This window comes from Puccinia triticina, chromosome 13A (genome assembly GCF_026914185.1).
Source record: "Puccinia triticina chromosome 13A, complete sequence".
NCBI classification, from domain to species: Eukaryota; Fungi; Basidiomycota; class Pucciniomycetes; order Pucciniales; family Pucciniaceae; genus Puccinia; species Puccinia triticina.
In genome coordinates, this window is record NC_070570.1 from 3443787 (window position 1) to 3471266 (window position 27480).

The 27480-nt window shown below is 44.9% G+C and overlaps 2 protein-coding genes across 2 annotated transcripts in view; one reads left to right on the forward strand and one right to left on the reverse strand.

Annotated features, from left to right (window-relative positions):
* PtA15_13A316 (uncharacterized protein) overlaps positions 1–11775 on the reverse strand; it is a gene marked incomplete at both ends in the record, with an annotated part of 81977 nt that extends 70202 nt beyond the window's left edge. Inside the window, 2 exons of the mRNA XM_053162502.1 lie at positions 11552–11687; positions 11760–11775. Of these exons, the coding sequence (XP_053026471.1) occupies positions 11552–11687; positions 11760–11775 (152 nt within the window). The remainder of the gene's footprint in view (positions 1–11551; positions 11688–11759) is intronic.
* A 13758-nt stretch (positions 11776–25533) lies between these two features.
* Positions 25534–27186, forward strand: PtA15_13A317 (uncharacterized protein; the record flags this gene model as incomplete). The annotated part of the gene is made up of 5 exons (XM_053162503.1): positions 25534–25689; positions 25781–25829; positions 25903–26132; positions 26214–26433; positions 26492–27186. 5 exons carry the CDS (start codon positions 25534–25536, stop codon positions 27184–27186), a joined length of 1350 nt encoding a protein of 449 aa, XP_053026472.1.
* Positions 27187–27480: the final 294 nt, after the last annotated feature.

Here is a 27480-nt window from a genome sequence, read left to right on the forward strand (position 1 = left end):
GGGAGCGGTTGGCTTGTGGTTGGTTGAGAATGAGAGAGCGGCCGACTTGTGGTTGTCTGAGATTGGAGTTGACTTGTGGTTGAGACGTCCAGCATTCGAGTAGGCGGTTGAGGAGTGTTTGAGGAAGAAAGAGGAGAATGCGACATGTGTTGAGGAGTGTATGGAGATGGGAGTTGGGAGCGGGAGCAGATTTCGGGAGAGCGGGAGCAGGAGCAAACAGTGAGCGGAATTCCAACAAGTGACATGTGAGAAAGATGAAGGACATGTGTGTAGCAGACAACAAGAAAAGAAAAGATAGGAAACCCCAGTAGACTAGCTTAACAGCGCCCAATCATGCCGTTCTGCCACCAAAATCTAAAGGATTGGCTGAAAACCAAGCTCCTCGGAGACGAATTTGAGGACCTAATTGATCATGCGCCATTGAAGTATGTCCATCAGGACGGCGTCATGAGAGATATTTGGGATGGATCCGTGTGCAAGAATCTGAAGTTCCCTAGCACCGATCCAGAGGCGTACACTAGCTCCTCCGGCAACCTTGTGGTCAGCATCTACGTGGATTGGCTCAATCCCCATGGCAATAAGATTGGGGGGGAGGCCGGGGCAATCACTTTGGTTTGTCTCAACTTAACCCGGGAACACAGGTATGAAGAGCGGGATATCTTTCTTTTTGGTATTACCCCCGGCCAGCCCTCTGCAAATGACATGTTCAATGTTTTCAAACCCCTGGTGGACGAGTTCCTTGAGTTTTCAACTGGCGTGTGGTTTTCACAAATGAAACGGGCACAGACAGGACGAACCATCCGCGCCATCATGGTCCCATTGATTGCGGATCTGCCAGCATTGCGCAAGGTTGCTGGATTTGTGTCACATTTGGAAACATTGTTCTTTTCCTTCTGTAAGCTCACTCAATAGGCAATAGATATTGTCGATCCGCCGGAATTTCCTCCCCACAAACAGGAAGATCACATTGAGTGGGCAAAAAAGTGGCCTGAAAGCCCCAATGAAACACGGAGGAACACAATAGTCAAAGAACATGGGGTCCGCTACAGCCCTCTGAACCAATTGCCATATTGGAAGCCCCTAGAGCACTCAAGTATCAATGTCATGCATGCCCTCATGCTCAGGGTGCTCAAAGACCACTTTCTGTCATACTTAGGATTGGCGGCGGCAGGCAAGAAACTGGAGACTGATCTGGAAAAGTTGCGCAAGTTGCATAAAAGCACTGAAGGTGCAGTGTTTGAACTGATACTTTAAAGGAGAGTCCAAATGAAGAAGCGCCCTGCGGAAGAGCCGGAACATACACCAAAGCAATGATTGACAACGCGGAACGTTCATGCTTTGGAATTATCTGAACAGCAGGGTGGACCTCTTCCACCCGTCAGCGCAAGGACGTCTTGTGTAACAAGCAATTCACGGGGTTCTTTGACATCCGTACAGTGGTATGCCCTCAGGAAGCGCGTAACCAATCCAACATCCAGTGTCTCACATCATTCTACTATACATCCGCGCAAAGCGTTGAGCAAAGTTTCTTGAAAATCACAAGGCACCAGTCTGGCAAGCAAGCTCCATACCCATGAAGAGGAGGACAAAATTCCAGAAAGGGAATTAAACAATAAGATGCCCCATCTCCTACCAGAAGAACTTCAGGCGGTCCGGCGGGCTATTGAGAAAACAAGGGTACCGTGGGTGGACCTTTTGCCTCTGAAGTTGGGATTGGCAAGTGCCGGTTCACTCAAAGCTGCTGGATGGGGGATCTTGCACTGCAAAAAAAACTGTGTCAACTGTGAGCAGTTGACATGTGGTAACTCTGAGGAAGCTTGTGGTGTTACACCAGCCTTACTCAAGGTTTGACTCAACCCAAGCTTTAATGCACAGTCACTGTGCACCTTGCACAGTGACTGTGCCAACAAAGACACTTGTGCATTCAGGTGGAGTTACAATGGCAGCTTGGCTTGAGTTCTCTGCATGTCAACTGAAAGCAGTTGACCAAGTTTTTTTTGCAGTGTTGTGCTCCGTGTTCTACCCACTTGTGCTGATTCCGTTATGGCAATTTTGTGATGCAAACGATGATTGCAAAATCCTATTGGACAACTTGGTTCAAATTGTCCATGTGACTCATTTGTTTAATCACCGTGAAATCACCAGAGAAGATTTGGGGTCAATTCAGGAGAGAATCCAACAGTATAGGAAGCATATGCTAACTAACTGGTTGCAAATCAAATCAAAACCAAACATCCACATTATGCAGCATTATCCGGACGTAATCAAGCGGTTTGGGCTGCCGGCGTCCTTTGCTGCTTGGGCTCACAAAAGGTTAAATGGACTGCTTGGGAAAACCAAAACAAACAATCACTCCGTTGAGCTTCTTTTCTTCTACCCGCCTCACAAATAACAGATTTACTGACATACTTCTTCAGGTGAGCTGAGTAAGACATTGTTTAGGCGATGGATTCAGCGTGTGGTTCTGAAGAACTTGGGTGAACTCACCAATGGAAACAAAACGAGTGTGATAGACCAATTGAAATCAATTGCCTCTGTCACTCAGCTCCAGAACGCATTGTATGAGAAGTGGCTACTACATCTGAACGTATTATCCCCAGGTAGATGGGTCCGTGGTGAGTCCGGAAGTGCTTTGTCTAATCCGGCTGTTTTAAAGCCTTTGGTGATTTTACAGCAGAACTTTTGAGATGTGCAAAAGAGATATTACATGGTTGAAAGTGCCCACAAGGGGAATTTGTACTTTCACTTTAAGCTCGGAGCAAGGGACCTATTTGGGAGTATTCAATCAATGTTTTTGTCTGATCAGATTCTGGATACCACTTTTTTGGGAGTGGCCCTGTTTGTCGAACTCAACCTGGCGGAAAATGTACCAAATCCATTTCATGAAATTTCTAGTCTCCATTACCAACTGCTATTGCAACCAAATACCCCTCAAACATTCATGTTAAGTCAGAAGCAGGTGTTGGGACATGTGGCCGTGTTGACAAATCCTCCGGGGGATTTTGGCATTGACACTGAAACAATTTCAGTTGCCATTATTCACCATATAGTAAGTTTGTTCCTCAAAACCTTGGCACAGAGACTATCCCCATGAAACTAATGGTCAAATGTGTTGTTGTGGACAGGGACTTCCGCGGGAATGACAAGTCAAGGCTATCTCTCCCTGACCTCTATAACCTCTCCACATGCCCGCCATTACTGTGGTTTTTCCCTCCCTACAATGTCTGCTACCCAAACGTATCAACTTTGGAAAATCATCCTGAATGATACTGGTTGCATCATTAATACTTTGGACTATTGTCAAAAGTATTAGGTTGGTTGGTTTGGACAATCATCCAAATTTTTTGCCTTGTCAGGTTGGATGATTGTCCAAACTTTCAACCAGCCAAATGCCCTGTGCAGTTGCCAGTTATGAAGCAAAATCACAATGATACCGCACCACATGATTGGCATTGGTAAGATCCCGCCACCTCATGAGCTAGACTTTGGGTTTTGGACAATTGTCCAAAGTCATAAGCAGCCCAATTGCCCGTGCGGTGGTAGCTTAAGAAGGAAGTATTGTTGATGAAATCTTCCAAATGTACTAATAACACTTTGGCCAATCATCCAAAATCACCGCCGCCTACATGAAGAGACTTTTGCCTTTGGATGATTGTCCAAACCTCAATCCAGCCCAATGCTGTGGCTTGAGAAAGAGAAAGTGCGCCGTCTCATCAAGATCACTTTGGACAATCGTCCAAAACCGTGCCCAAATACATTGGGCTTGTCCGTTTGGACAATTGTCCAAACTCACATGCCGCCCAATTTCCACCCTGCAGTAGTGGCTTAAGAAAAAGACATCATCAAGACACCTCTTCTGAACGCATGGAGATACCGCTTGCATCAAGATGCCTTTGGATGATTTTCCAAAGTTGTATAGCTCTTAATACTTTGGACATCTGTTCCCAACACACGCCCAATACTTAGGACAAGTCGTTTTTGGAAGATATTCCAAACACTCAACCAGCTCACTTCCCCGGGGGTAACAAGTAAGAAAAGAAACAATGGTCGGAGCCATGTTTCCATTCCTTATGGACACAACCTGAGGTGAGAGAGACATATTATTGAGAAACCATCCTATGAATACTACTCAGAAGCTGATGATTTGGCTCGAATCCCATCAGTCAAGAACAATGTGCATGCAGCATTTGCTTTAGAGATATTGTCCTTGGGCAATTCTCCAGTTATTATGGGGGTCACAACAGATTGATGTTCTTCAATGGGATTCTTGAGCAATGCATAAACCTGTGCATGTAAGTTCCATTAGAGACATTGTGCCACATACTGGTTGCAAGATTCAGAACTTACCAAAGGGCTCATGCCTCCTCTTGAAATTTGATCGGAGATGTCAACAACCCTGTGATCCCCGGATAGATCGATTGACTCTGTAATGGTCTGCGAAAGTCTCAATCTGATTAGAGTATCCAAATTTGCAAGTGACGTATAGTGTGAAGCAATTTACCTTCCACACTTGACAGAGATGAATGTATTGAGCCTTCATCTCCACAATTTGGAAAAACCCATCCAGTGCCGGGTATTCTTGCAAGATGTCTGCAAAGTTGGCAGCATATGTGTTGCTCACAAGGAATGTTGATGATCTGGCTACCAGCTCCATGTGTCTATTAAACCATGCACCAAAGAACAAGACCAGGTCGGCGCACAAGCTCTCTGTCCACAAGATTGTACGGCAGCGGAAAATTGGCGGAGGATTGGAGGAAACCTCCTGGTGGTTTGTTGAAAGGACCATACGGTTGTAATACAGTACTGTGGATACCATTCCCAAGCGGGGAGAGGCTGCTTGACCACGCCATGAACCCTGACATATGGGGCAAATGATTAAGTCTTAGGCTCGTTTCTCAAGAAATATTCCTCACAAACTTACATCACAATCTCCTGCTAACCCCATTCCTGGTAGTATCTCTAAGACCCATTCTGTATTGTTTTTGTGAAGGCTTGAAGTCAAGTTCATGCCAATTGCTCTAAGGATGACTTGTTTGTTGGCTGGGTCCTGGGTGATCAACGTTAGGCTGCTAGTTAAATTCTCCAGTGGACAAGCTTCACCTAGCTCCTTAATTCCAAAGATACCGGTTGAGCCGGGGGAAGCAGGGAGCTAAACTCCATGCAAACTACATACAAACATACATCAAAAAATACACTGATTTGAATTTAGAACCTCGGGAGAGGGTCCCTGATCTCAAGCCCTTTCCAATTTAACCTGCAACTGTAAGTCCTCCGGATGCAAAGGTGTTTTGTGGTCTTTGGCGGAAATTACATTCTGGAATCAGTGTTACTACATGATGCATGTTGTTATACATCATGTTACAGCTGTTACAAGTTTGGAAATTTCATGTTCAAAATGTAGTTACAGACCCATTCAACACACCAAGATTACCAGTGCATGCAAACCCTACCTGGACACAGCCTTTGAGACCAGCCCATTATGACCAAACATCCCACGTTCCCAACAGACTTCAACTCCCTGTGGCCTGTCACACATGCACATTTGAGACATTCCACAGCAATACATTACCTGTCTTCCACATGTAGGCCAAGGTCCATATTTGGGGGAGCACATGTTTGTGTGCTGTGGAGCATGATGCAGGTTGTTATCATCCCAGTGGTCTGGTGGGTGCGCGTGTACAGCATCTGCTTTGTGGCCTCCACCACCCAGCAATTAGTGTGTCACATTGGACTGCCAAAAATACACCACCTCCCCACTCACATAACTCATTGGGAAGTTTACGCTTCCACCTGAATCCCTTCTGCCCCCACTTCAATTCCAAGGCACTTTGTCACCTACTTTAATCCCCATTTACCCTTTAGCCAGTCCCTTATTGTTATGCATAAAATGGTCTCAAAGAATCTCACACCTCCACAGCGGAAATGGCTGGATGGGGTCATTCAATCAATGAAAAATACTATCAATACACAATTGGAGCCCGTTCATGACACTAGGACAGCTCTCCAGAAGGCTCTTTTGGATGACTACTTCCTCACCCACATGAATTTTCACTACAATGGCACATTGCAGGAGGCCCGCTCTCTGCAGTTGTCTGAGTCTCAAATTCCTGACTTTTATGCGCTCTGGGTCACCCGCCGTGCAGAGATGGGCAGAGGTAAGTCAGCATCTTTCACTTCCTCCGTGGGCCAAGGGTTGACATTTCCACTCTGGCAGCCCCCCCGGTCAAGGAGGAACTTAATGTAGTATACCAACAGGCAATTGTAAGAGGCAAAATAAAGTTGGCTGGCCAATAGCCGTATTTTGTGGCCCGCTTCTCCAGTCCCAGATGATCACCTGGGGCACATTTCCCAATAATTATCCTGGACCACACATTTTCCACATACATAGCGTAAAATCAACGGTGGGCCAATGCGTTACGTTACAATATTTAGGCCTAAACAACTGTTATTTTCAAGAAAAAGGTGTTAATTTTATCAAATAAATATCGAATTTTCAATACTTTATCCATTCTGCATTTGTGGTACTTACTTCTAGTACTTGTGTCAAGGAGGGGTTTCAGAAACATCTTATGTTTCCGCGCCTCCTCTAGGGTGTATAGGTAAATCTCTGATTTACTCAGTCCACCCAAGTCAAGGGAGAAAATTGGGTGATTCCAAATCTAAGAATCTGATGCCCAACAGGCTAGAGAAGTAGCTGCAATAGATATTTGTTTGTGTCTTAAATTGAGTGGGGAGCGCGCGGCAAAAACCACTCTTATTAAAAAAGGGCCCCTTCCTAAAAGGGAAACCGGGTGGGTGGGATGGTATTTGAAAACAAAGTTATTTCTCCGTTGGCTGGGAAATAACTGAAGATACGAATGTGGTTGAGGAGAGTGGTACGGTGAGGGGAAAGAACTCTGCTATTCCAAGTTCATTACATATAACCGTCACTCGTCTCCGGGCATTCAGACGCTTGGGCCGCGTTTCTCTTGTCGTGCGTCTGTATGCGTTCAGACCGCATTCCTCATGCTCATGGACTTGGGTACCCTCCCTGAGTTCCTTGGTTGGGTACCTCCAATCCATTCTGCATTTGTGGTACTTACTTCTAATACTCGTGTCAAGGAGGGGTTTCAGAAACATCTTATGTTTCCGCGCCTCCTCTAGGGTGTATAGGTAAATCTCTGATTTACTCAGTCCACCCGAGTCAAGGGAGAAAATTGGGTGATTCCAAATCTAAGAATCCGATGCCCAACAGGCTAGAGAAGTAACTGCAATAGATATTTGTTTGTGTCTTAAATTGTATGGGGAGCGCGCGGCAAAACCATCATCTCAGGAAGAGAATTTTTAATTTGAGCCTGAGCTCTTGAGGCAAAACCCCAAACTCAATTTCAAAATTATGTGAGAAAGCAAATTTGGAAAACAAATTGTCTAAAAACAGTAGGCCCATCTCCCTCGACAACTATTGAAAAAGCCTTCAACCCTTCCAGATAGAGTTGAGGTAAGAGATTATTTGTCTCGATGACAGGAGATCTGAGTCATCATACCGCCTAATATACAGACTGTAACAGGACGATTTCCACATTCTGAGTTCACAGATATCCTCGGTGCTGACTCCTAGGGTGTTTCGTAGTGACGCCCCGCCGAGCCGGAAAGAGTGGCCCATGGTCCCTTCGAAACCGCCTGCCCTTAGAACAGCTTGGATTTGCCTAGCTGTGCCTGACCTTGTCAAATGGTGGCGTTCGTCGCCTTCGTAAAACCCAAAGAGTGACGTGACTGAACCTTTTGCCTCTATCAGTCGCCGTTCTATGGCCTCCACTGGGCACAGCATATTCTGCATGCTATGTAACACAAGTACTTGCGGAGTAGTGGGCCCGGCAGTTTTAGCGTTCCGAATGGTAAGGTACATATTTCATCCCAATGCGGTCTGCGTTTGCCTGACGTCTGAAGTTAAGAGGGAGTTTGAGATTGCTAGGTGTCCAAGAGGTCTGTCGTAAGTAACCTTGCCTAAACGAGCCATCCCCCAGAACGCAACTAGTGCTAAGTCCCAAATTGCCTGGTCTGCGTTCGCGCCTGCGGATAGGGTTTTTGCCAAGCACAGCAAGTGTTTTAGCATTATTGCCGGTTTCTTTGGTCTTCCTGGGAGCGTTGCGTCGATTTTCAGAGAGGCCTTCAAGATAAGCTCCACCCGTTTTTCGGATACCGTCGGGAAGTCTCGCCAATGGAAAGCATGCCAAGCTTTCAGTCCAAAGAGGTAGTGTTTCACCGAGTTTGAATTTATCTTGTGTCTGTTGCTTTTGTGATAGTTCCGCCTGGCTCAAAAACAAAATTCCTTGACATCTTCTGCGCTGATTGGGAGGGTAAAATCGCGAGAGGTCGTATATTTCTTGAACACTAGAAACTTCTTCACAGCGCAGTTGTAGCCAATCAGAGTACACATGCGCCAGCCAGAGAGAATGTGCTGGTTGATGGGTTTAGTCTCTTTAGCTACGGAACCATCTTCAAGGAAACAACTGAGCTTTGATTTCCATCTTTGGTCTTCCATTATTGATACGTGACGGCTTCACAACGAGAAAACTGAGGTTCAATGAAGAAAGGTGATAAAAAATACCCAATGGATTGAGTTGGTTACAAGGTTGAAAATAGGTAGATTGGAGAATCTGGAGACGATGGACATGAACTCAAAACAGATGTTGGTGTACTTTAAATACCAAAAATTACTGTTGTTACTCGAGATGGCTCTTACTACACACTGCATGGGATCAAGACAGTTTCTAAATCTGTAGGGAGGTCAAACAGGACCCTGTTCTCGTCCTTATGTGAACCCTTTAAGCCTCTTGACAGGGCGTCGGCCATATTATCGCCAGATTTAACTCGTTTAGCCGTAAGATCAATCTCTTTGGTCAGCAATATGGTCTGTATTATTTTCCATTCCGCGTTTACTTGTTGGTCGCCCGACTTCTTGTTTTCGATGACCGCAAGGGTTGTGTTGTTGTCAGTCCAGACCAGAAGATTCAATCCTTTCCAAAGCCTCCCTTTGTGCTTCAACATCAATAGCCCTAGGCGTATGGCTACAGTTTCCAGCCACGCGATGTTATGTTGTTTGTCTGTCAGTGTGTTGTCAGGGATCAGCTTGAATTGTGACCACAGCATCCTGATTTTTATACCGATACCAAAACTGGTACTTGCGTCTCCAACCCATTCAATATTCACCGGAGTTGTTGAGGGAATGAGTCTAGTGTGTTTGAAAGAGACCAATGTATCATACCAAATCTGTAGATCTTTGAGGACGTCTAATGGTGCGCTTCTCTTAGCGAAGCGATAACACCAATTTGCCATCCACGTATATAGGCTCTTTAGATAGGCCTTTAACTGAGGTAACATATACGCCACGTGATTGAGGCGTCCAGCTAGAACTTCAGCATTGTTGTAAGAGAACAAGCGAATCTTGACTAGGAAGAAACATGTCTGATCTATCCTTTCTTTGAGCTTTGCTTCTGGTAATCGGACCGTTTTGCTACGTCCATTCCAGATAAACCCTATAAATTTCTGCTCATCTGAGAAATTGGAGCACTTCTCTTTGTTTGTTTGAACTCCTAACTTGGTGGAATAGGCAACGATGTCCGACATTACTGACGGAGATTTTAACCTTTTGACGTATAAATTGTCGTCTACCCAACAAAATATCTTTATCAGGTCAAATTTGTTTTCTATAATTTCTTTCCATGCGTCAGCTGGCCTCCCAAAAGACCCGCAACCAGCAACTCCCTCAAAAGTGATACGTGTATCTATGTAGAAATTCTCTTCTAAATCTTGAACTACCAAATACGGCCACTGAGAAGGGTGCGTTGGTATTTGTCTGTACGCTTTTTCCCAGTCAAATAAGGCGAGTAACACCGGTGTGTCGAAAGAACGAAAAAACCCTGCCACCGTTTTAAAATCATCCCATGTAGTCGTGAAATCCCCAGAATCTACAAACAAGTTTACCGATAGAACCAACGGATCATTCCGAGGAAAAGAGAGATCATTTATCGGCCGCACCGACCCGTTGTTGTTGACTACTGCTCCTAGAGGGCTGCTTCTGAAAAACTTGAATTTCGTGGACAGTTCTTCTCTTGAGAATGGTCCAAACATCCTTCTCAAAACCACTTCTCTTTCAAAGGATTTGGTTATTTTTTCTTGCGCCAAGATAGCGGACCTACCGTTTTAAAAACCGGTTTTATGTTAACTTCACAAAACTGCAGGTTCAATGACAACAAAAAATTGTGACCCGGCTCACTTGTGATTCGGTGGTGTGAACCATTTCAAATCTCCTACACAATGATGGGGTATTCCTTGGTCAAAACCATTCCGGAAACCTTGGACAACATCGCAATACATTTCATGCAATCCGGCTTTCTTCAGTGCAAATTCCCAGAAGGGAATATTCATTTTGCACTTGACTCTATCAGGTCCCATTTCTTTCAATCTATATATTTCCGTAGAAACAAAAAGAAATACCAAAACAAATGCAATAACAAAAGCCAGTCAGAAATGTCACAAAAACAATCCTATTTGGGGAAATAGAGATGACGAGGAGACTTGACCCAATCCAACAATTGAAAACAGGTTTAAAAGAACACTCTATTAAGAGTTCAAAACAATACGACTCAATACCTACTTATTAGAAGGATTATTGGGAGGATTCGAAGCCGATCGTCTCTTGGAATAACCTTCTATGAAATTAGAACCCTTATATCCGGATCTAGTACGTTTCTTTGATTCATTTGAGCCTCCTTGGTTCGCCAAACTAACGTTGCCCAAATTATTAGGTTGATATTGTTTTGATTGATTGACCGACGAGGTTTGCTTGTTCTGGAACGGAGATGCTGACAAATTCACATTATGAAAATTGTTTGCTTGCAAATTTAATCTCGGTTCACCTGTGACCGGGTTTATGTGACAAGCGCCTAGACCTGGAGCGTAGTAATTTTTGTCCCAATTTAACTCTTGAAAATCACGACAAGTGTTGTAACAATTGTCCATGACTGACTTCTTCAACTTAGTTTTATCAGATATCTTTACTATCCCTTGATCGTTTACTCGGTGTGCGAAGGTCATCGCTCTCATTTGGATATTGTATCTGAAGCCGACCATAAAGCATTTCTTATCTGATATCTCATCGATGTTTGCCTTATGTTGGAGGAGTTTGGCTGCGAACTTTTGATTGTGATAGAAAAACGCTAGAGTTCTATAGAAATCGCAATGATTTATAAAAGTCCAGTGCATGTGGGTCATATGCCACTCCGGTACAAATTGAAAACCCTTATAGCTTGAATTATTGCATTGATCATTGGTCTTAGGTCATTTCTCCAAATTCCATGCGTTTGCATTTTGTTGCCAGACTTTGTTAAAAATAGTTAAGGGGAGAGGGCCCCTAAGTTTCTTTATATTCTCGTCCAAAAACGGAGCGTATCCCACATTATCATGAGCGATGTTATCGTCTGAATCTTTGGCATAAACAAGTCCACCATCTGTCATTTCAACTTCTTTCTGATCATGCTCAATGGTCGTTTTTGGCACGGACAACCCAGACCTTGATTCGTTCACCGGCTTGATCTCAACTACCGCCTTGAGGATCAGTTTGGCCAATGCTGCATTCCCTGCTGCTTGGGCTTGTAACGCTTGCTCCAAGAGCACCAATTTCGCGTCTAAAGACGTTTTTACCACATCTATTACAAAAGTTAACAAGAATCGTTAAGATTTCCATCCGGTCTTATTCTAATAGTTTCTGGGAAGCTTACTCGGAACTGATTTCATATATTCTCAAAGATCTGGTTCTTTGTCTTGCCTCTCCTCCTCTCCTGGGTCTCCCAATGGATTAACCCCATCACCATCCTCATCTTCCGCTTCCTTGTACACCAATTCTGGTTGAATGATTGTCTTGACGGGTCCATTCCCCGGAGTCGTACTGGTTTGCAGTTCTGAAGATAATAGAACAGGAATAATCTGATCAACCTTCTGGAGAAATCTACACAGTTTGGTATGATCAAGCATTGATTCCCAATTGTCCTGGAGCTTGCCCTACAGGTCATGATGGTACTACTGTGACTTACCTTGCACTCCTTCCTCTCGCTCTGCTAAGGACTTTTGAACTGATGAATCTTCTGCCTTATCTCTGCTACTATTCTTCGCTTTCTTCGCTGCTGCTGCTACCCTTGAGTCAACTGTATTTCAGGAGTTGGAAATTGAAAGCTTGAACTCGTGAAATGAATAAGAATTCTAAAGTTTATATGAATTATTTGAAAACGAAGTTATTTCTCCGTTGGCTGGGAAATAACTGAATATACAAATGCGGTTGAGGAGAGTGGTAAGGTGAGGGGAAAGAACTCTGCTATTCGGAGTTCATTACATATAACTGTCACTCGTCTCCGGGCATTCAGACGCTTGGGCCGTGTTTCTCTTGTCCTGCGTCTGTATGCGTTCAGACCGCATTCCTCATGCTCATGGACTTAGGTACCCTCCCTGAGTTCCTTGGTTGGGTACCTCCAATGATAAATTACAATACGTTTTTGGCTGTATCTATGAAAAATGGCCAATATTTGCTGTTATTTAGGGTATTTTTGCATATTTTTGCACCCGTGGATGTTATAGTTAACTTATTTTATACACTCGATAATCTTAATTTTCTGTATATGACTTCCCCATCATCTCTCTCAAGAGATCTCCTAACCCCATTTGTTCGCTAGCTAGATGCTTGGCCTGGAATTCACTGACGTTTGATAGATACTTGGGGTTACAGGTGTCAAGAGGAAACCGGTTTGGGACCGTTTGCCCCGTTGCCTCTTCAGCCGTGGGCAATCAGTAACTTTTGCAATCCAAAAGGCCCCGCACCAATATTTTCTTTTGATGCCCTTTTGCTTGTTGTTGGGCAGCATGGTCGACACATCGTATTATATTTTCCATGAAACTGCTGCGCCAGTATGCACCAATCCTTTGCGGTGCCTTGTTTGCGTTTTCCCCCTCAAAATCCAACACAGCATCCGGGTCCCTGATTAAGTGTGCCAGGACCTTCTTTAGAGGGTATAGCGCCAGAAAAGTATCTGCCCAAAGATTAACAATCTGTTAAAAACAAGCATTATCAGCTTTACTCTGTTGCGCGTACAGCAAGTTTTCACACCAGCACCTACCTTTCTCTTTGTTGTTCTCACAATTTGAGAATTCTTTCTTTGTTTTGCTATTTCAGGAGGGGTGAGCTGCGCCTTCCTCCTAGCCTCACCTTGATTTGTAATCCATTCATGAAATCAAGTTTTGATTCCTGGGAGTGTAGACTCAACGACTTCAACTTGGGTATGCTTGGCCCAAGGCAACCAGTGGCGCATGGTTATGTCAATCATTAGCGTGTTCCACAAGCTCTTGTGCACAAGGGGCGCGTTCCAATCAAACGTAAATCGGGGAAATCCGTGCTTGGCAAGATCCGATTCCATGTCCCTCTTAACATGGATTGAAATTGGAGATGTCGAGGTGAAGGGTGCGCCAAGGAACGTAACACCCACAAGACTGCCCTTCAGATTATCAAGCATCCCTTTGCGGATGAGTCGTATTTCTTGTTCATTTGCTTTTGGATGCTTTGCCGTTGCCTCGTCCAAACACTGTTTCAAGGCAGTCTTGCCGCGCTCTCTCCAGCTGTTCCAAGTCAAGAGCTCGTCTGTGCTGACGGCGGTAGGGAGTTCTTCAGACTTAGCGTTGCTGGCCAGGCCATCACGCCCTTTGTGAAAGCTTGCAGACTATGGATGACTTTGTTGCAATGGTGAGGCTTCTCATTGGTTGCATGTGTTATGATCCTGGAGATTGCTTGGCCGGTTTGTCGGTCCTTGGTGCAACCCTTAGCAGCCCTCTTCCGACGGGTGCTGGCATCAGCAAGGGTTGTGAGAGGGACATCTTACAAGCAATAATTGTTCAAAAGTGGTAAAACATTGTCAATAGTAGTAGCAGGAATCCAAAGGGAGATGGGTAGCCTCCAACCTCCTGCGGGTCTGTCAACTGGGGTCGGTTCGGCAACATCATCTAAAAAGAACGCGTCATCCAAATCCATATTTGCTGTCTAATACAAGAGTTGTGGGGCAGGGGATTCAGTTTCCGGAGTCCAAGAGATTCAGTTGAAAAGGGTGTGCCCAGCAAAGTCTTGTAGCTGTTGCAGTTCAGATGGTGATGAAGGGTTACGGGCAAGGTCAAGCTAATTGTAGCTCAGAACAATTGAGGTGAATAGATCAGTAACATATAGTGTTTGGGTTAGAGAGACTGATCATTGCATGGCTTCCGCCCCCTTCTCCAAGATCATAGACTCATTTGTTGTAACCATTCTTCTGCTCTGCAGCAAAAACAAATCCGCCAGTCAACTGCCGCCCTACACCAAGGTAAAAATTTCTCCACAGCGCAACATCTGCCCAAATACGTGTTGACCACCTAAGGCTTCTATTGAGTCATGTTATTATAAGTATATTATGTACACATTTTGTCACATTCACCACCATTGTATGCTGTAGGTCCTCTTGTATCTTGCAAATTTGGCCGCCGGCCATGGCTGTTGATGCAAAAAAAAACGCAAATGTACTTGTTTGGGGGCCGCGGCCCTGCTTGGGCCCAAGGATAGACTCTAGGGCCATTGTTTAATTGTAAGAAAATGTCAACCACTCCTATGTGGCGGCCATCTTTGGACAATTGGCCAGGATGTAGCACATTAGACAGACTATATGAATCCCCTTGCCTGAGCTCGGTGCTCACAGCCACAAGCATGAATTGTGTTTTGGACAATCGTCCAATTCGCCCACTGGTCAAGCTTAACTGCCAATGTTTCACGCTTCTGAAAAACCTAAACACCACCACACACAGGCCTTCACGCTGGCCGAGGGTCTTGGCATCTTGCACACTAGTGTGATTCATAGGGGTGTATGTATATGTACTTTTCAAGCACTAGCCACAGAATTCAGCCAGTTCTTGATGCTGCCTTTTACTTTGTCCATCTCCTTGGTTGATTACCAAGACCCTTTGTACTTATCAGGTGGCTTCAGGCTGGACAAACGTTACAAATTACTGATTCCGCTGTCTGCTCATGTGTGCTTTTGTCACAAACTATATCACACAGCATGCGTGAGCAAGCCCTTCTTCAGACTTCAGTTTCAAAACTTTGTTTGAGACTTGATTCTGAATATATAAATACATATCTACATACATATATCACACATAGACATACATCTACATACCCCGGTTGGGCTTGACATTGTGCCCGGAATGCCTGGGCATACATGGCGCGGGATGGATTTTGGGACACCTCCCCAGGGAACTGTCCACAACCCGTACTTGTACTTCCACATCTCCAGGCAGACTGTAGGTATCCAGCGGGAGCACCAAGCATGTATTCTGTACTGCAGTTGCTGTAGTACATATGCAGGTATTTATGTGTTTAGCTTGTTACTGTGTGTCACAAAAACCGTGATTCTCCTGCTTGTTTTCCTTGCTCATGCAAGCCCCATGTTGCTTACATACTTTTGGGCCACATGAGCAGGGCTCAAAGTTTGGGCAAACTTCTACGTATTAAGTACTGCATGAGCAGTGAATTCCTAAGGTAACATCCTGTATGCATTCTATTTTCTTTGGTCGCAATTTTATCCATAGGCTTCAGGATATCTAGTGGGAACTTTCACTCATTTGCCTCTGTCTCCGGTTAGTTTGAGCTGACATCAGTCACAGTCTTGTACCATAGGGTACACCTCATCCTTTCAAGGTTATTCAACACTTGAATGGCTTGCGGCAAACTGGTACACATTTGCAGCGCTCTTCCCACAGCAAAAGTATGTATGATTTCTTTTCAAGATTTTGTGCTTTTTGCTTTCATAGCTCAAAGTAAGTCAAAATTACCACTCTCTATCATAACAGTTTATTAAATTTGACAGTTTTGCATTCTTCAGCAACTACAGCTGCCCTGCAAACTACTCAAGATGTCAATCCAAGTCTAGCAATACCCTCTACCACTCCAGATTCCGATTTACCAGTCAATGATGAACTTTCCGGCTCCTCATCCGACAAACCCAACCAAATGGGCGAGGAGGGCATCCCAAACACATCTGCACCAAACTTGAGTGGTGCCATAGTTAACTCCAACCAGCCCACACAACACTTGGATGATGTGGAGGATCACTCCAATCAGTCTGCAGCCGACTTGATTCCGGCTGGTACCCAAGCTCCTAGCACTAATTCCACCGCTCCAGCGGCATCTGGCCCTATGGTCACTGTTCTCCCGTCATCCACAACCTTGAGCTCAACTCCTGCACCATCCAATCAGACTGCCGAACTCAGTTTTATCAAGGACAAGTCTATCCAAGAAGACGCTCATGGGATTTTGAAGACCTTTCAAGGTAATCTCAGCCGGCAAAAATTCCAGCAAGCATACATTGCTGTCCACTCCTTTATCAATTGTTGTGCCAAGTCCATGCACAAGAGGACTCCACCGACCAAATTACCTCAATTTGCCTTGGTTCAGCCGGAATGTACACACAATGTATGGGTAAAAGAAATTCAAAAATATTGTAAGTCTTGATAAATATCCTCCGCTCTTCCAAGCTTGAACAGCCAAGATGCAGCTAACATTTTCCTTTTTCAAATCAAGTGGAGAAAATATTATTACCATTCAGTGACAAGCTGTTTTTCGCGCCCAATATCATCAATATGCTCTTGCTTAGAGATGGAAATCGGGTACTTGTTGCCGGGTACCCGGTACCCGTTTGGCCCAACAGGTACCCGCCGGCGGGTGCCGGGTGCGGGTGCGGGTGTCCAGAAGTCTGGGGGTGAGGAAGGCGGGTACCTGGACGGGTACCCGCCCAACTTTCCCAGCGCTGGGACGGGGGGAATCAAGGGCAGCCTTGGTTTTTGCGTGTCCCACGGTCTGGATCTCCAATTTGGCGCCAGATATCAATTGACCCCTATTCCTAGTCCACGGCACCGACTCCTTATCCTCCCTGACCCACCTAACCTATCCCCATCCACCATGGCAGGAAACAGCAGGAAACGTCGCAAGGAATCGGAATCACAAGCACCTGAAACCTTGGGGCCTGAAAGGCCTGCTCAATCTCAAGACCGAACACGCCAGAAGAAACACACCAGTACAACTGTGGTTGTCAACGATTCGGATGATGAACAACAAGGATCCAATGGTGACCGTGCAACGCCTCAGGGGCTGTCCAATGAACAAGAGCTGAGCAAGTCTCTCATAAATATAATCCTCATCATTGGTCAGCTGAAAAAAATTAAAAGACTAACCTCATGTTCTTCATTACAGAAAGGGCACTGAAAGTGCATCAAAATCAACTCAGCTTGTGTTATGCTTCTTACAACCGCCCAGAGCTATCCGACCAGTTGGACAAAAATGGCCAAAAGATGATAGCTTACCCTTGTAAAATGTGAGTTATTTTTCTTTTTCTCCAACGGGTTTTTTCAATTTAATCTACTGACACACTGTTTCCATGATAGCTGTGGGACTAAAATTCACCGCTCCACATACGACACCTCTCCAACAAACCTTTCCAAGCACATTGCTGCTTGCCTTAAGAAACGACAAGAAGTCGAGGAAACACAAAAATTGGCTTCCCTGGGGGTTTTGGGCACTGGAGACATTGATCCACAGGAGGTAAGTCAACCAAAATCCTTCTCTCCCCCAGAAATAGTCAGGAGATCCACATATTTACATTGTCAATTACCACAGGTGCCCCAGCTATGTGTGATATGGTGCGCAGAGGGTGCTCAGCCATTTTCGGCTCTTGGGGAACAGGCGCACAGATCCATATTGCACCCGGAGGTCTTGAAGAACCTACCTAAACAACAGGCTGTTTCCTCCGACATCACCCGTTTATATTGCGCAGTCCAAGAGAACTTCATCAAATCCCTTGTGGTGAGATTCCTTTTTCACTCATCAGAGTTCTTGTATTTTTTCTTATGAATTGATTTTTTCTCACTAGAAACATAAGGGAGCAATGTATCTAGGGCTAGACGCTTGGCAGTCACCAAACGGTTACGATGTTCTTGGAACGGTCATATATCGCTTGGTCAAGGATGGTACGGGTGGTTTTGAATTGGAGGCCATGCCTCTGGACTTTGTGATGTTAAAAGAAAGACACACAGGTGTTTATCTAGTCGACACAGTACGTGTTATTGTCGAGAAATTTGGAGTTCAAAACCAGGTAAACACTCTCATGCTTCTGAATTGGCTTTCAATGTTTTGATTTTGTTTTGCATTTTTTCCACAGATCCGTGGTATTGTTACAGACAACGCTTCCAACAACAAGAGCATGATCAACAAGATCAAAAAATTTAAGTGGCCCCAATTCAAAGGCCAAGCAAATTGGGTTCGATGTTTTGCACACATCTTGAATCTGATTGCCCAGGTTATAATGCAACCATTTGGAAGCCACAAGAAAAAGAAAACTAACAGCTATTTGGATGATGGAGAAGACTTGGAAAACTCCGATGACAATCAAAATGAGGTTGAACATCCAGACGAGCAAATTCTAGGGTATGTTTCTTGTCTCCTTGCTAGTGATCCTCATGCTTCTTGTCTGCTTGGTAGTTTCTTATTTTTCTGATGGTGATGCGTTTGCACACAGGTTGAATAAAGAGGGTTCTGAAGATGAAGATGAAGAAAACGATTATGATGAGTCAGGGGAGGATAGAACCCTTGCATGCGAGCTGATCAATGACGACGACATGGAATTGGAGACTACCAATGTGAACGGTTTCAGTGATGAAGATGATGACGACTCTTATACTTCCGAATCATGCAAGAAAACCCTTTCCAAGGTATGAATCAATTCTTAGCCGTGTACAATATGATTGGTAGCTTACATGAACAAATTTGGTTGTAGTTTTGAGCAATTGCCCAAAAACTCAATAAGTCACCTAATTCAAAGGCACTGTTTGTGAAGTTCTGTTGGGAGAAAAACTGCCTCAAGCCCCACAATGTCAAGCGCAATGTGAAGACTCGGTGGAATTCAACATTGATGCAGTTGAACAGTATCCTGCGATGTTTGGGTGCAATGTGAGTTGATCTTTCCTATTCAAGACACCAACCTGGAGCACTTATAAAACCCTGCCTAAAGTCTTGAATGGCAGAAAGATAAGCAACATGGGCTTCAACAAGAACATTTAATCAACCAGAATGATATAGACTTGGCCAAAGACCTCGCCGAGGTCCTTCAGCCTTTTTACGAAATCACCCTCCAGGTATTGACTCGGGGTGGTGCTCGAATAGCTGAAGTGGTTGTTTACATTGACCAAATCACCAGTCATCTTTCGAATGTGATTTCCGACAAGGAAAGCAGATACCTGGCCGCTTTGAGGAATGCCTGCCTGGCGGGTATTCAATTGACCAATAAGTACTATACTCTTACAGACTGCTCCCCACTTTACCGAGTTGCTATGAGTTTGTCTTTCTCTTTATTTTACTGTTGGTCATTTGATTCTGATAGCACACTTTTTTTAGTTCTTCATCCATCGTTCAAGGATGAATATTTTAAACTTGCCAAGTGGGAACTGGAATGGATTTCCGAAGCTATCCAACTTGCTCGTGAGATGTGGGAAACTCACTACAAAAGCGGAACTCAAGAAACTCAATCAATGTCACAAGAGCCTGCTCCTACAAAGGTTAGTATTTGCTATCTTCTCCTATCTACTCTATGATTCAAGCTTGACTGGTCCGCACTTCACAGCAGCCTCAGACGGGTGTGCTTGCCATGCTGAGTGGTGCGTCTGAAGCGCGATCGGGGCAGATCTCAACTGACCCGCTAAGCATGTGGCTTGCTGGGGGTTTGCATCTGGATTTGGGAGGACTCCCAGTCAACCCCCTTAAATGGTGGATTGCGCAAGGGCGCTGTGGAAACTCTTACGGCGGTCTCATTCAAATGGCTCTCGACGTGCTCAGCTGTCCAGGTCAGACAATTACTCTTTCATTTTCACTATTAATTTGGTACTAACGGCTAATTGATCTACAATAGCAACCACTGTGGACGTGGAAAGGTCATTTAGCTTTGGAAGGGATTATGTGTCCGACCAAAGGCACCGACTCAGCGCTTCATCTGTCACTACAGGGATGACCGTGGCGTTTTACTCCAAGAACGGTCTAATCAAAAGGGGAGTTTTGCGTCAATGGAAGCAAGAACAAAAGAAAAAAAGAAAGGAAGAGGATATTGAAGAATTAACAGTAGAATGATTGACTACAATAAGTTTTTTTTGTTCAATGAATGAGAAGCGATTATAAAAAGGATATATTAGTACCAAATGTACTGCTGGTAAGCCCGGGTACCTGCGCCTGGCACCCGTGTACCTCCCGCTCTGCACCCGGGTACCTCCCATGGCGGGTGCCGGGTGCGGGTGCGGGTGTGAGAAATTGGTCTAAAAACAGGGGGGTACCCGCACCCGCCACAGGTACCCGGGTGCCATTTGCCATCTCTACTCTTGCTCAAGTCAACCAAATTCCCCCTTTTGAAGGCAAGCGGCCACATTGAATATCCTCTTGCCTTGATGCTTCTCAAAATCCAACAACCCGGCAAGATTCACTTGTCAAGATGGGCAAACTGCATTTCCTCATCAATTCAGTTAACGGCACAAGAATTTTCTTTCAAGCCCCCTTCATTAGGCAATCTGACCAAAGACAACCTCAGCTCCCATTTTCTCATCCTTGATTATCTCACCAACTGCAAGACTACTAGTTCCGGGTCAAACAAAGAAGATGGAAAAATACACAATGACATGACTCTCAAACCCCTCTATCAACTACACAACACCATCATTGACAGCTTCATTACTTATTTCATCATACGTGGGTCTGCGGCCGCCAATGTTGAACCCAAGCCAACTTCCACTCAAAGTCAAGCTCTAGTTGCGCAGAAGAAGGAATTGGATAAACATTGCTCACGTCACAACTATATGCCCTTCTGCCTTTACCTTGTCGCTGGATTTTGTGGACTCATCTTGGCACCAAACAACCGCCAGTTCTCCTCGGGCGCATCCGCCTTGGGTTTCTTAACCGTTGTGGAACATATCTTCAAGAAAAATGTGCCTTGACGGGAAGCTTTGGAGCCTGTTTGGAAAAGGCTTGGCACTTACATTGATAGTCTTTTCATCGACTCTTTCCTCACACCCAACTGTCTCTTCAACTTCCGCCCACCGCAGATCATTCAATTGGCCCAAGCTATCACTTCTGACTTCCTTTTGTGCCTTGAAACACAATAACCGGCAAAAAAATTCCAACTCCCACGTGCACTATCTGCCAAATGAGTACTAGTTTTCCTTTTGGCTTCTTGATTCTATCCCCTGTCTTATCATTGGAATAAATACTTTAGCTCAATCACTTGTGCCTGCCACCGTCTGAAATGTTGGGCTTGTTTAGTTGTATGAGGGCTGTATATTTCATGTTTTTTTGTGTAAATTTGATGCCAAGTTTCCTCTTAATCTCCTTTCCCCATTAAATAGCCTGTGTCTGTCTACTGGTACCAAAAAAGTCCCCCACCAAATGTGGATGAATGAATATTTGCACTTTTGGCCGTCTTGTGACATAAAAAAAGTGAAGAATTGAGTCAGAAACAAAAGCACATTTCATAAATTGAGTCAGGAAAAAAACAATTTTGCTAACATGAAGGCTCACAAGTGGCCATGCCTAGCTTATTCTACTAAAAACAACTAGTTTTCAATCTACTGTGTATGATTTTTACAAAAAAAGCTGCCATTGCAGGGAGATTTGGGGCCATCCCACCAAAATATCAACCATGTGCCATTGGGGCTGCATGTATGCAATGGTGGGCCAGCTACACTCACTGTAGTGTTGCCTTCACATAACATAGCTGAATTCTGCTAGGGTGGTGTAAGCACCATTTGGCAGGACTGGCCCTAACGCTACACGCACAGGGCACAAAGAGGCACCCGCTCTACAGCACTTTTTAGTGGCATTTTGGGAAGCGCTGTAGCATAGCATAACACAGAGTAGCAGCCGTAGCGGCACACTAACACTACAGTAAAAAAGGGACCTCCCTTAGCGCTGCTAACCCAATGACAAGTGACCCCTTGGCTTAGTGTAGTGTAGTGTAGCGGCCCACCTTGATTGGTTCAAATTAAGAATACATTTACCTATAAGCTGGGGAACTTGTTAGAGGCTTGGAAAGCAGAAGTTACCAAGGTATAGATGAAGTGTTTCATTGTCATATGCGGTGCATACAAGTGGTTTTCAATGAGTGTTAGAACATGGCAATGTGCACACATTGCCTCCATTTTTGGGGTGGTGATTGCCAACTCACCAGCATCATCCGGTGCCAGGCTGCCGCACACATTGCCTCCATTTTTGGGGTGGTGATTGCCAACTCACCAGCATCATCCGGTGCCAGGCTGCCATGTAAGCTAGTCTTACAATGATCAATTATTATAACATTATTAAACTGATTCAATATTTTCATTCCAGCACTGAATGGCAGCGTCACAAAAGGCAGGGTATCAAGCGCAAGTTTCACTTGGAGCAGTCTGACTTTCATTTAGCGCGCGATATGGTTGAAATACTCAACCCGTTTCATGAGATAACCAATCAAATCTCAGTTCATGGCTTGGCTTGCATATTACACATTGTGGTGTTCATCAATCAGATCACAGAGCACTTATCAACCGCTATCACTGCTGTAAAGTATCTACTGGCATTGAGAAATGCATGCCGGGTTGGTCTGAACATTACCAACAACTACTATAGTCTTACTGACTCCTCAGCTCTTTATTGGATCACAATTGGTATGTCTTTCACTTGTCTTAATTAGTATTGTAGACTACCAACATGCTAAAACACTTGTCTCCTTCAGTGCTACACCCATCATTTTTGGACAAGTACTTCAAGCTCTTGAATTGGGAGCCCAAATGGATTGCTGAAGAAATACAACTGACTCAGGATATGTGGGTCTCTTTTTACAAGCCTCAACACATTAATCCTCCAGCCTCAGTGGCTCCGGTCAACCTAAGGTAAGGAATTGAGTAGATACAATCTTATGATTGGTGAATGTTGATTGAATTTTTCTCCTCAGCCCAAGACAGGAATGCTTGCCGGACTTGGCAGCGCTGCCACGGCCCAAGGGGGAAACTGTTTAAGTGACCCTGTGGACATCTGGCTTGCGGGGGCACTTGTCCTGCAAGATAGCAAACCGGTGAGGAACTCCTACCGTGCCAGGCGGTAGGCAGTTGGTGGAGGGGAAAATGGAAAACTGAGAATGAGCTGTGTATGCCCTCAGGGTGATTGGCCGAAAAAGAGCACGGAGAATTTGTGTAAGCGTGAGGGGGGGGGGGGGGGGGGTGATTTTCTGATGGCTGGAATTGCGCGTTGGCAATTTGTTGTTTGAGAAAAGAGAGCCAAGGATACTGCCGGCGGTGTCAACCCTTGAGACTTTTGAGAAGTCCAAAAGGGTTACAAAAGTGAATTAACTAAAAGATAACAATTAATTAATTGAGTGACGCGCGGGCGCGGAACTCAAGATAATATGAATAATGAATAAGAAATGAATAATACTAAAAAACCACAAGCGCTATAAAAGATATTCATGAAATTAAAAATAAAGAACAAACTCCTAAAGAAAAACTTAGAGCTGCACAATGAGGAGAGCACAGTCATAGTTGCAGAAAGAGAACTATTATCCCGTTGAGGGACGAGAGAGAGAACCTCCAACCCAGAGAATCAGAGATCAATCAATTATTTCAACATCTCACTCCAACATTGAAATCAAGGTAAATACTGCTACTCAGGTAGACTCTGTAATTCTGTGTTACTATTAGTATCCCAAAATCCTAGACTCTATTTGACTAGCCCTTACTCTTTATACTTATTCAAATGAGATCAAAATAAATATTGACTTCAGATTATCTCCTACTCTTCATATTATAGAATTCTCAAAGAAATCCTTCTACTACCCATACTTGTTAGAGAACATTGCCTGGGATATCAACTCCGTAAGCTCTCACCTTCCAATCTAAACTAATATATATGGTGATCTCATTTTCACTCTTCTATTCTTATTCTCCTTATCGCAATCTTACTCAATCTCATTTAAAAAATCTAAAACATCTTTATAAATATCAACGTTTGGGTTTTTGGTAATAACCCATCTGCGCTACTATAGCCGGGAAGAAACCATAAGATCTCATAATTATCAGTGATTTAACCTCCTATAGACTTCTATCACTACCAACATGGATGAATTTGCCATGTTGTATATTGATCAGTATAGCGTATATTGATCAAATTATATTGATCAATTTTTTTTTATTCCTCTTGATAACTTTTCCTGTGTTCCATGTTGCCTTAATAATCTTCTATAATCACTCAACTTCCCCCTGTGTTAGCTTCAAGCCACAGCAATCTTTCCTTTTCTTGCCCTGATAAAATTCATGAATTTCTACACACACCATTTTGTTCTTCCTGAAAAAAAGACATTGCCAGTTTTAGGATTAATCCAGGGTGGCTGAGGGGTCTCAGAAATTGTGAATTGGTTTTTTTACTTCAACCATTGATGTTATCAGAAGTCTCCAAATCTACTTTTTGTCAAAAAAGGGAAAGATTGACCCCTCACCCCTCTCACAATACCATCCTTCCTGGGTTGTTAATTTGGTGTGACCTTAAATTTCCTGAAGATGTTGCATATCATCCTTGGTATGCTACATGCATATAAGGCCTTTTGGAATGAGTTTAACATGGTTGAGCATATTTTTGTCCGGGTCTTAAGGCCAAGGAACTACCAAACTAGTGATATTGGGCAACTAATCACATTGTAGCTGCTACGTTTGGGGGTTTTCTGTTATTCAAGGTACACAATGAATCTTTGAGGGCATTCTATTATTTTGGTACCAATAACATGGTAGAACTACAAAGCTGCGCTGATATATAGTGGCAGAAAGACCAAGAAACTACCAAATTAGTGATATTTGGCAACTGGTCACATTGGGGCTGCTACGCTTGGGGGTTTTGTGGTCATTCAAGATATACCATGAATCTTTGGGGGCATGTGATTATCCAACTATATTAAAGCCAGTGAATCATGAAAAAAAAATTCAAGGGTTCCCCTTACAAATTACCAAAAAACAGGAAAAAAAAAGTCAAGGGTTTCCCCCACATAAAAAAGCAGAAAAAAAGTCAAGGGTTTCCCCACAAAATACCAAATCACAAAAGCACAATGAGAAAACAATGCACAAATCCATAAGCCCACAACCTGCCACCCAACATCAGCAAGCTGATGTACCGTGGCCCACTGTCCATCCCTGTCTAGCAGGGTCAAAAAACAGTGAGAGGATGGCCCCCAGCGCGCCGCATTGAAGGCATTATGCAAAAGGGGGGCCAAAAAGTATTTTCCCCTCAACCTGAGCAAGTGCAACAGTGGAGGGGCTTGAACCAAACCACCCGCTGGACTCCGCTGAGGGACAAGATACAAACCCACCCCCCCTTTTATAGACAACACTTGCCCTCACTGCTTTCTGCCACGCCCACGCCTCCGGCTTATCAGAACAGTCGCCAACATGACATTGTCATCCCAACCATTGCCTAGGTATTTTATGCGCCCCTACCGCGGCAAAATCACCCCAAGAACACCTTCTTGTCCCCAAAGCACCCAAGCCCAATCCCTCCTACAACCCTTTGTGTTGTCTTGCTTCAGCCAACCCCCAAAGCCCCTGGTTTGTGACCCTTGAATTGCTTAGTAATGAGCCTGGAAAAGCAGCATGGGTTTTCTATGTACATTGACACCATATGTCTGTCAAACAACAGCATCCGTCCAGCGCCTTCATCTCTGCCGCCGTCTCCGCCCTCCAGACCGGTCCGTCTCTCCTTGCCTTCTCAAACACACCGGTCTTTTTGCTCTGAGTCCCTTTGGGGGAACTTGTGTGTAGCCAGGATCTCAGTAGTCACCTCCCACCCTGACTGCCAAAAAGCTGTGCTTGCTAACCCAACGGCTTCCAATTTGGTGCCCCTGCCCACCGGGCCGCCACTGAAGGCCTACAACTTTGCCCTACCTGTAACCAGAATGCCCAGTCCAGGATGCCTTTGCAAAACCATGCCAACCTCCCCTTGCAAAGGCAACGGCTCCACCCTCACCCTTGAACGCCTCACATTCAATCATGTAAGGTTTTTCATCAGTGAAGCCAAGTCAATACCAATGGATGCTGACAACCCGCATAATCTTCTGTTTAAACCTTAACAGCTGCGTAAGACCTCTCCCGGCGTGTTGGAAGACCTCCCCCGCATTAATCCTCACAATTCTGATAGTTGCCATCTCCAGGCCCAACGTCAACCTTTGCTTTGGCCGCTCACCACGCAGCCTCAACCCCACCCAGACTCAGATTGGAGTTGGCAAAAACACCACAAACACAAGCTCCACCACTACTTCAACACACTTGCCCAACACCCCCTCTCCTCCAATAGTTGAGAATTGTTTCAGACCAGCGGCGGTGGCGGGAAATTGATGTTGAATATCATGAGGGAAGCTACCAAGATCGTCCAGGATAACTTCCAGCGCAAGCGCAAGCTTCTCATTTGTTCACCTCAAGAATCCAAGATTGAACGGCCATACATCCGTTGCCGTCCCCGCTAAGTCGTTGGCCACCCCAGCCAAGCACCCAGAGCCAAAGGAGAGCAAGAGTTTATCAGTCCATGTTGGCATCCATCCAGCACGTGATGTTGGACCAGAGCATGTACACCAACGCCCCAGAGGCGGCCAGCCCTCCTCAGCCCGCGAGATGTGGGTCGTTTCATCGCCCCCAGCACTGCTGCAGGAAATTCCACTGAGCCTGACTTTCAACAAGTTTTCAAGCATCCGGACCCGCAAGGCGTTAGAGGAGGAGCTCGGGCTGAGCGCAGGGGACGCCGAGGCCGTGAAGCGGCGCACCAGCACTTCAAAGACAACAGCGGCAACGCAGTCCTGCACGAACTCGCCTACCCATCCGCAGCCTCTCTGTCTCACTGCCCCCCAAACCCCCTTGCCCAACAACTCACCGGCCCCAGTATCCGCTCTCGTTGTCCCTGCAAACCTTGCCCACAGTCCCACCATCATCCATTTCCCCGCCCCCTCCTCTGTTCATCCCATGTTGCGCCCGGGCAAAGACAACCCTTCCCCACATTGCAAGCGGCACAATGTGAATGTTGACAACCCTCACATCATGCGCGTGCTTGGATAGAAATGTGATTGTATATTCATGGTCCGCTACCGCAGCGCCGCGGGAACCAGCCATCCCAACCAGGTCTCTACAATGAAAAGCATCAAGAGTAAACATGTCCTCTCCTACAAAGAGCTCCAGCATACACTACCTGAACACAGCATCTTCCAAAGGGTGGCTGATGAGCCTGAAAGTCATCCACTTATTCTCCCAAGGTAGACTTGTTAATGTTAGTTATTTTTACTATCCAGCCCAATCCAAATTTGTTAATATCAATTTCAACCTTTAATTGATTTTTCCTCAGGAAAATAATTT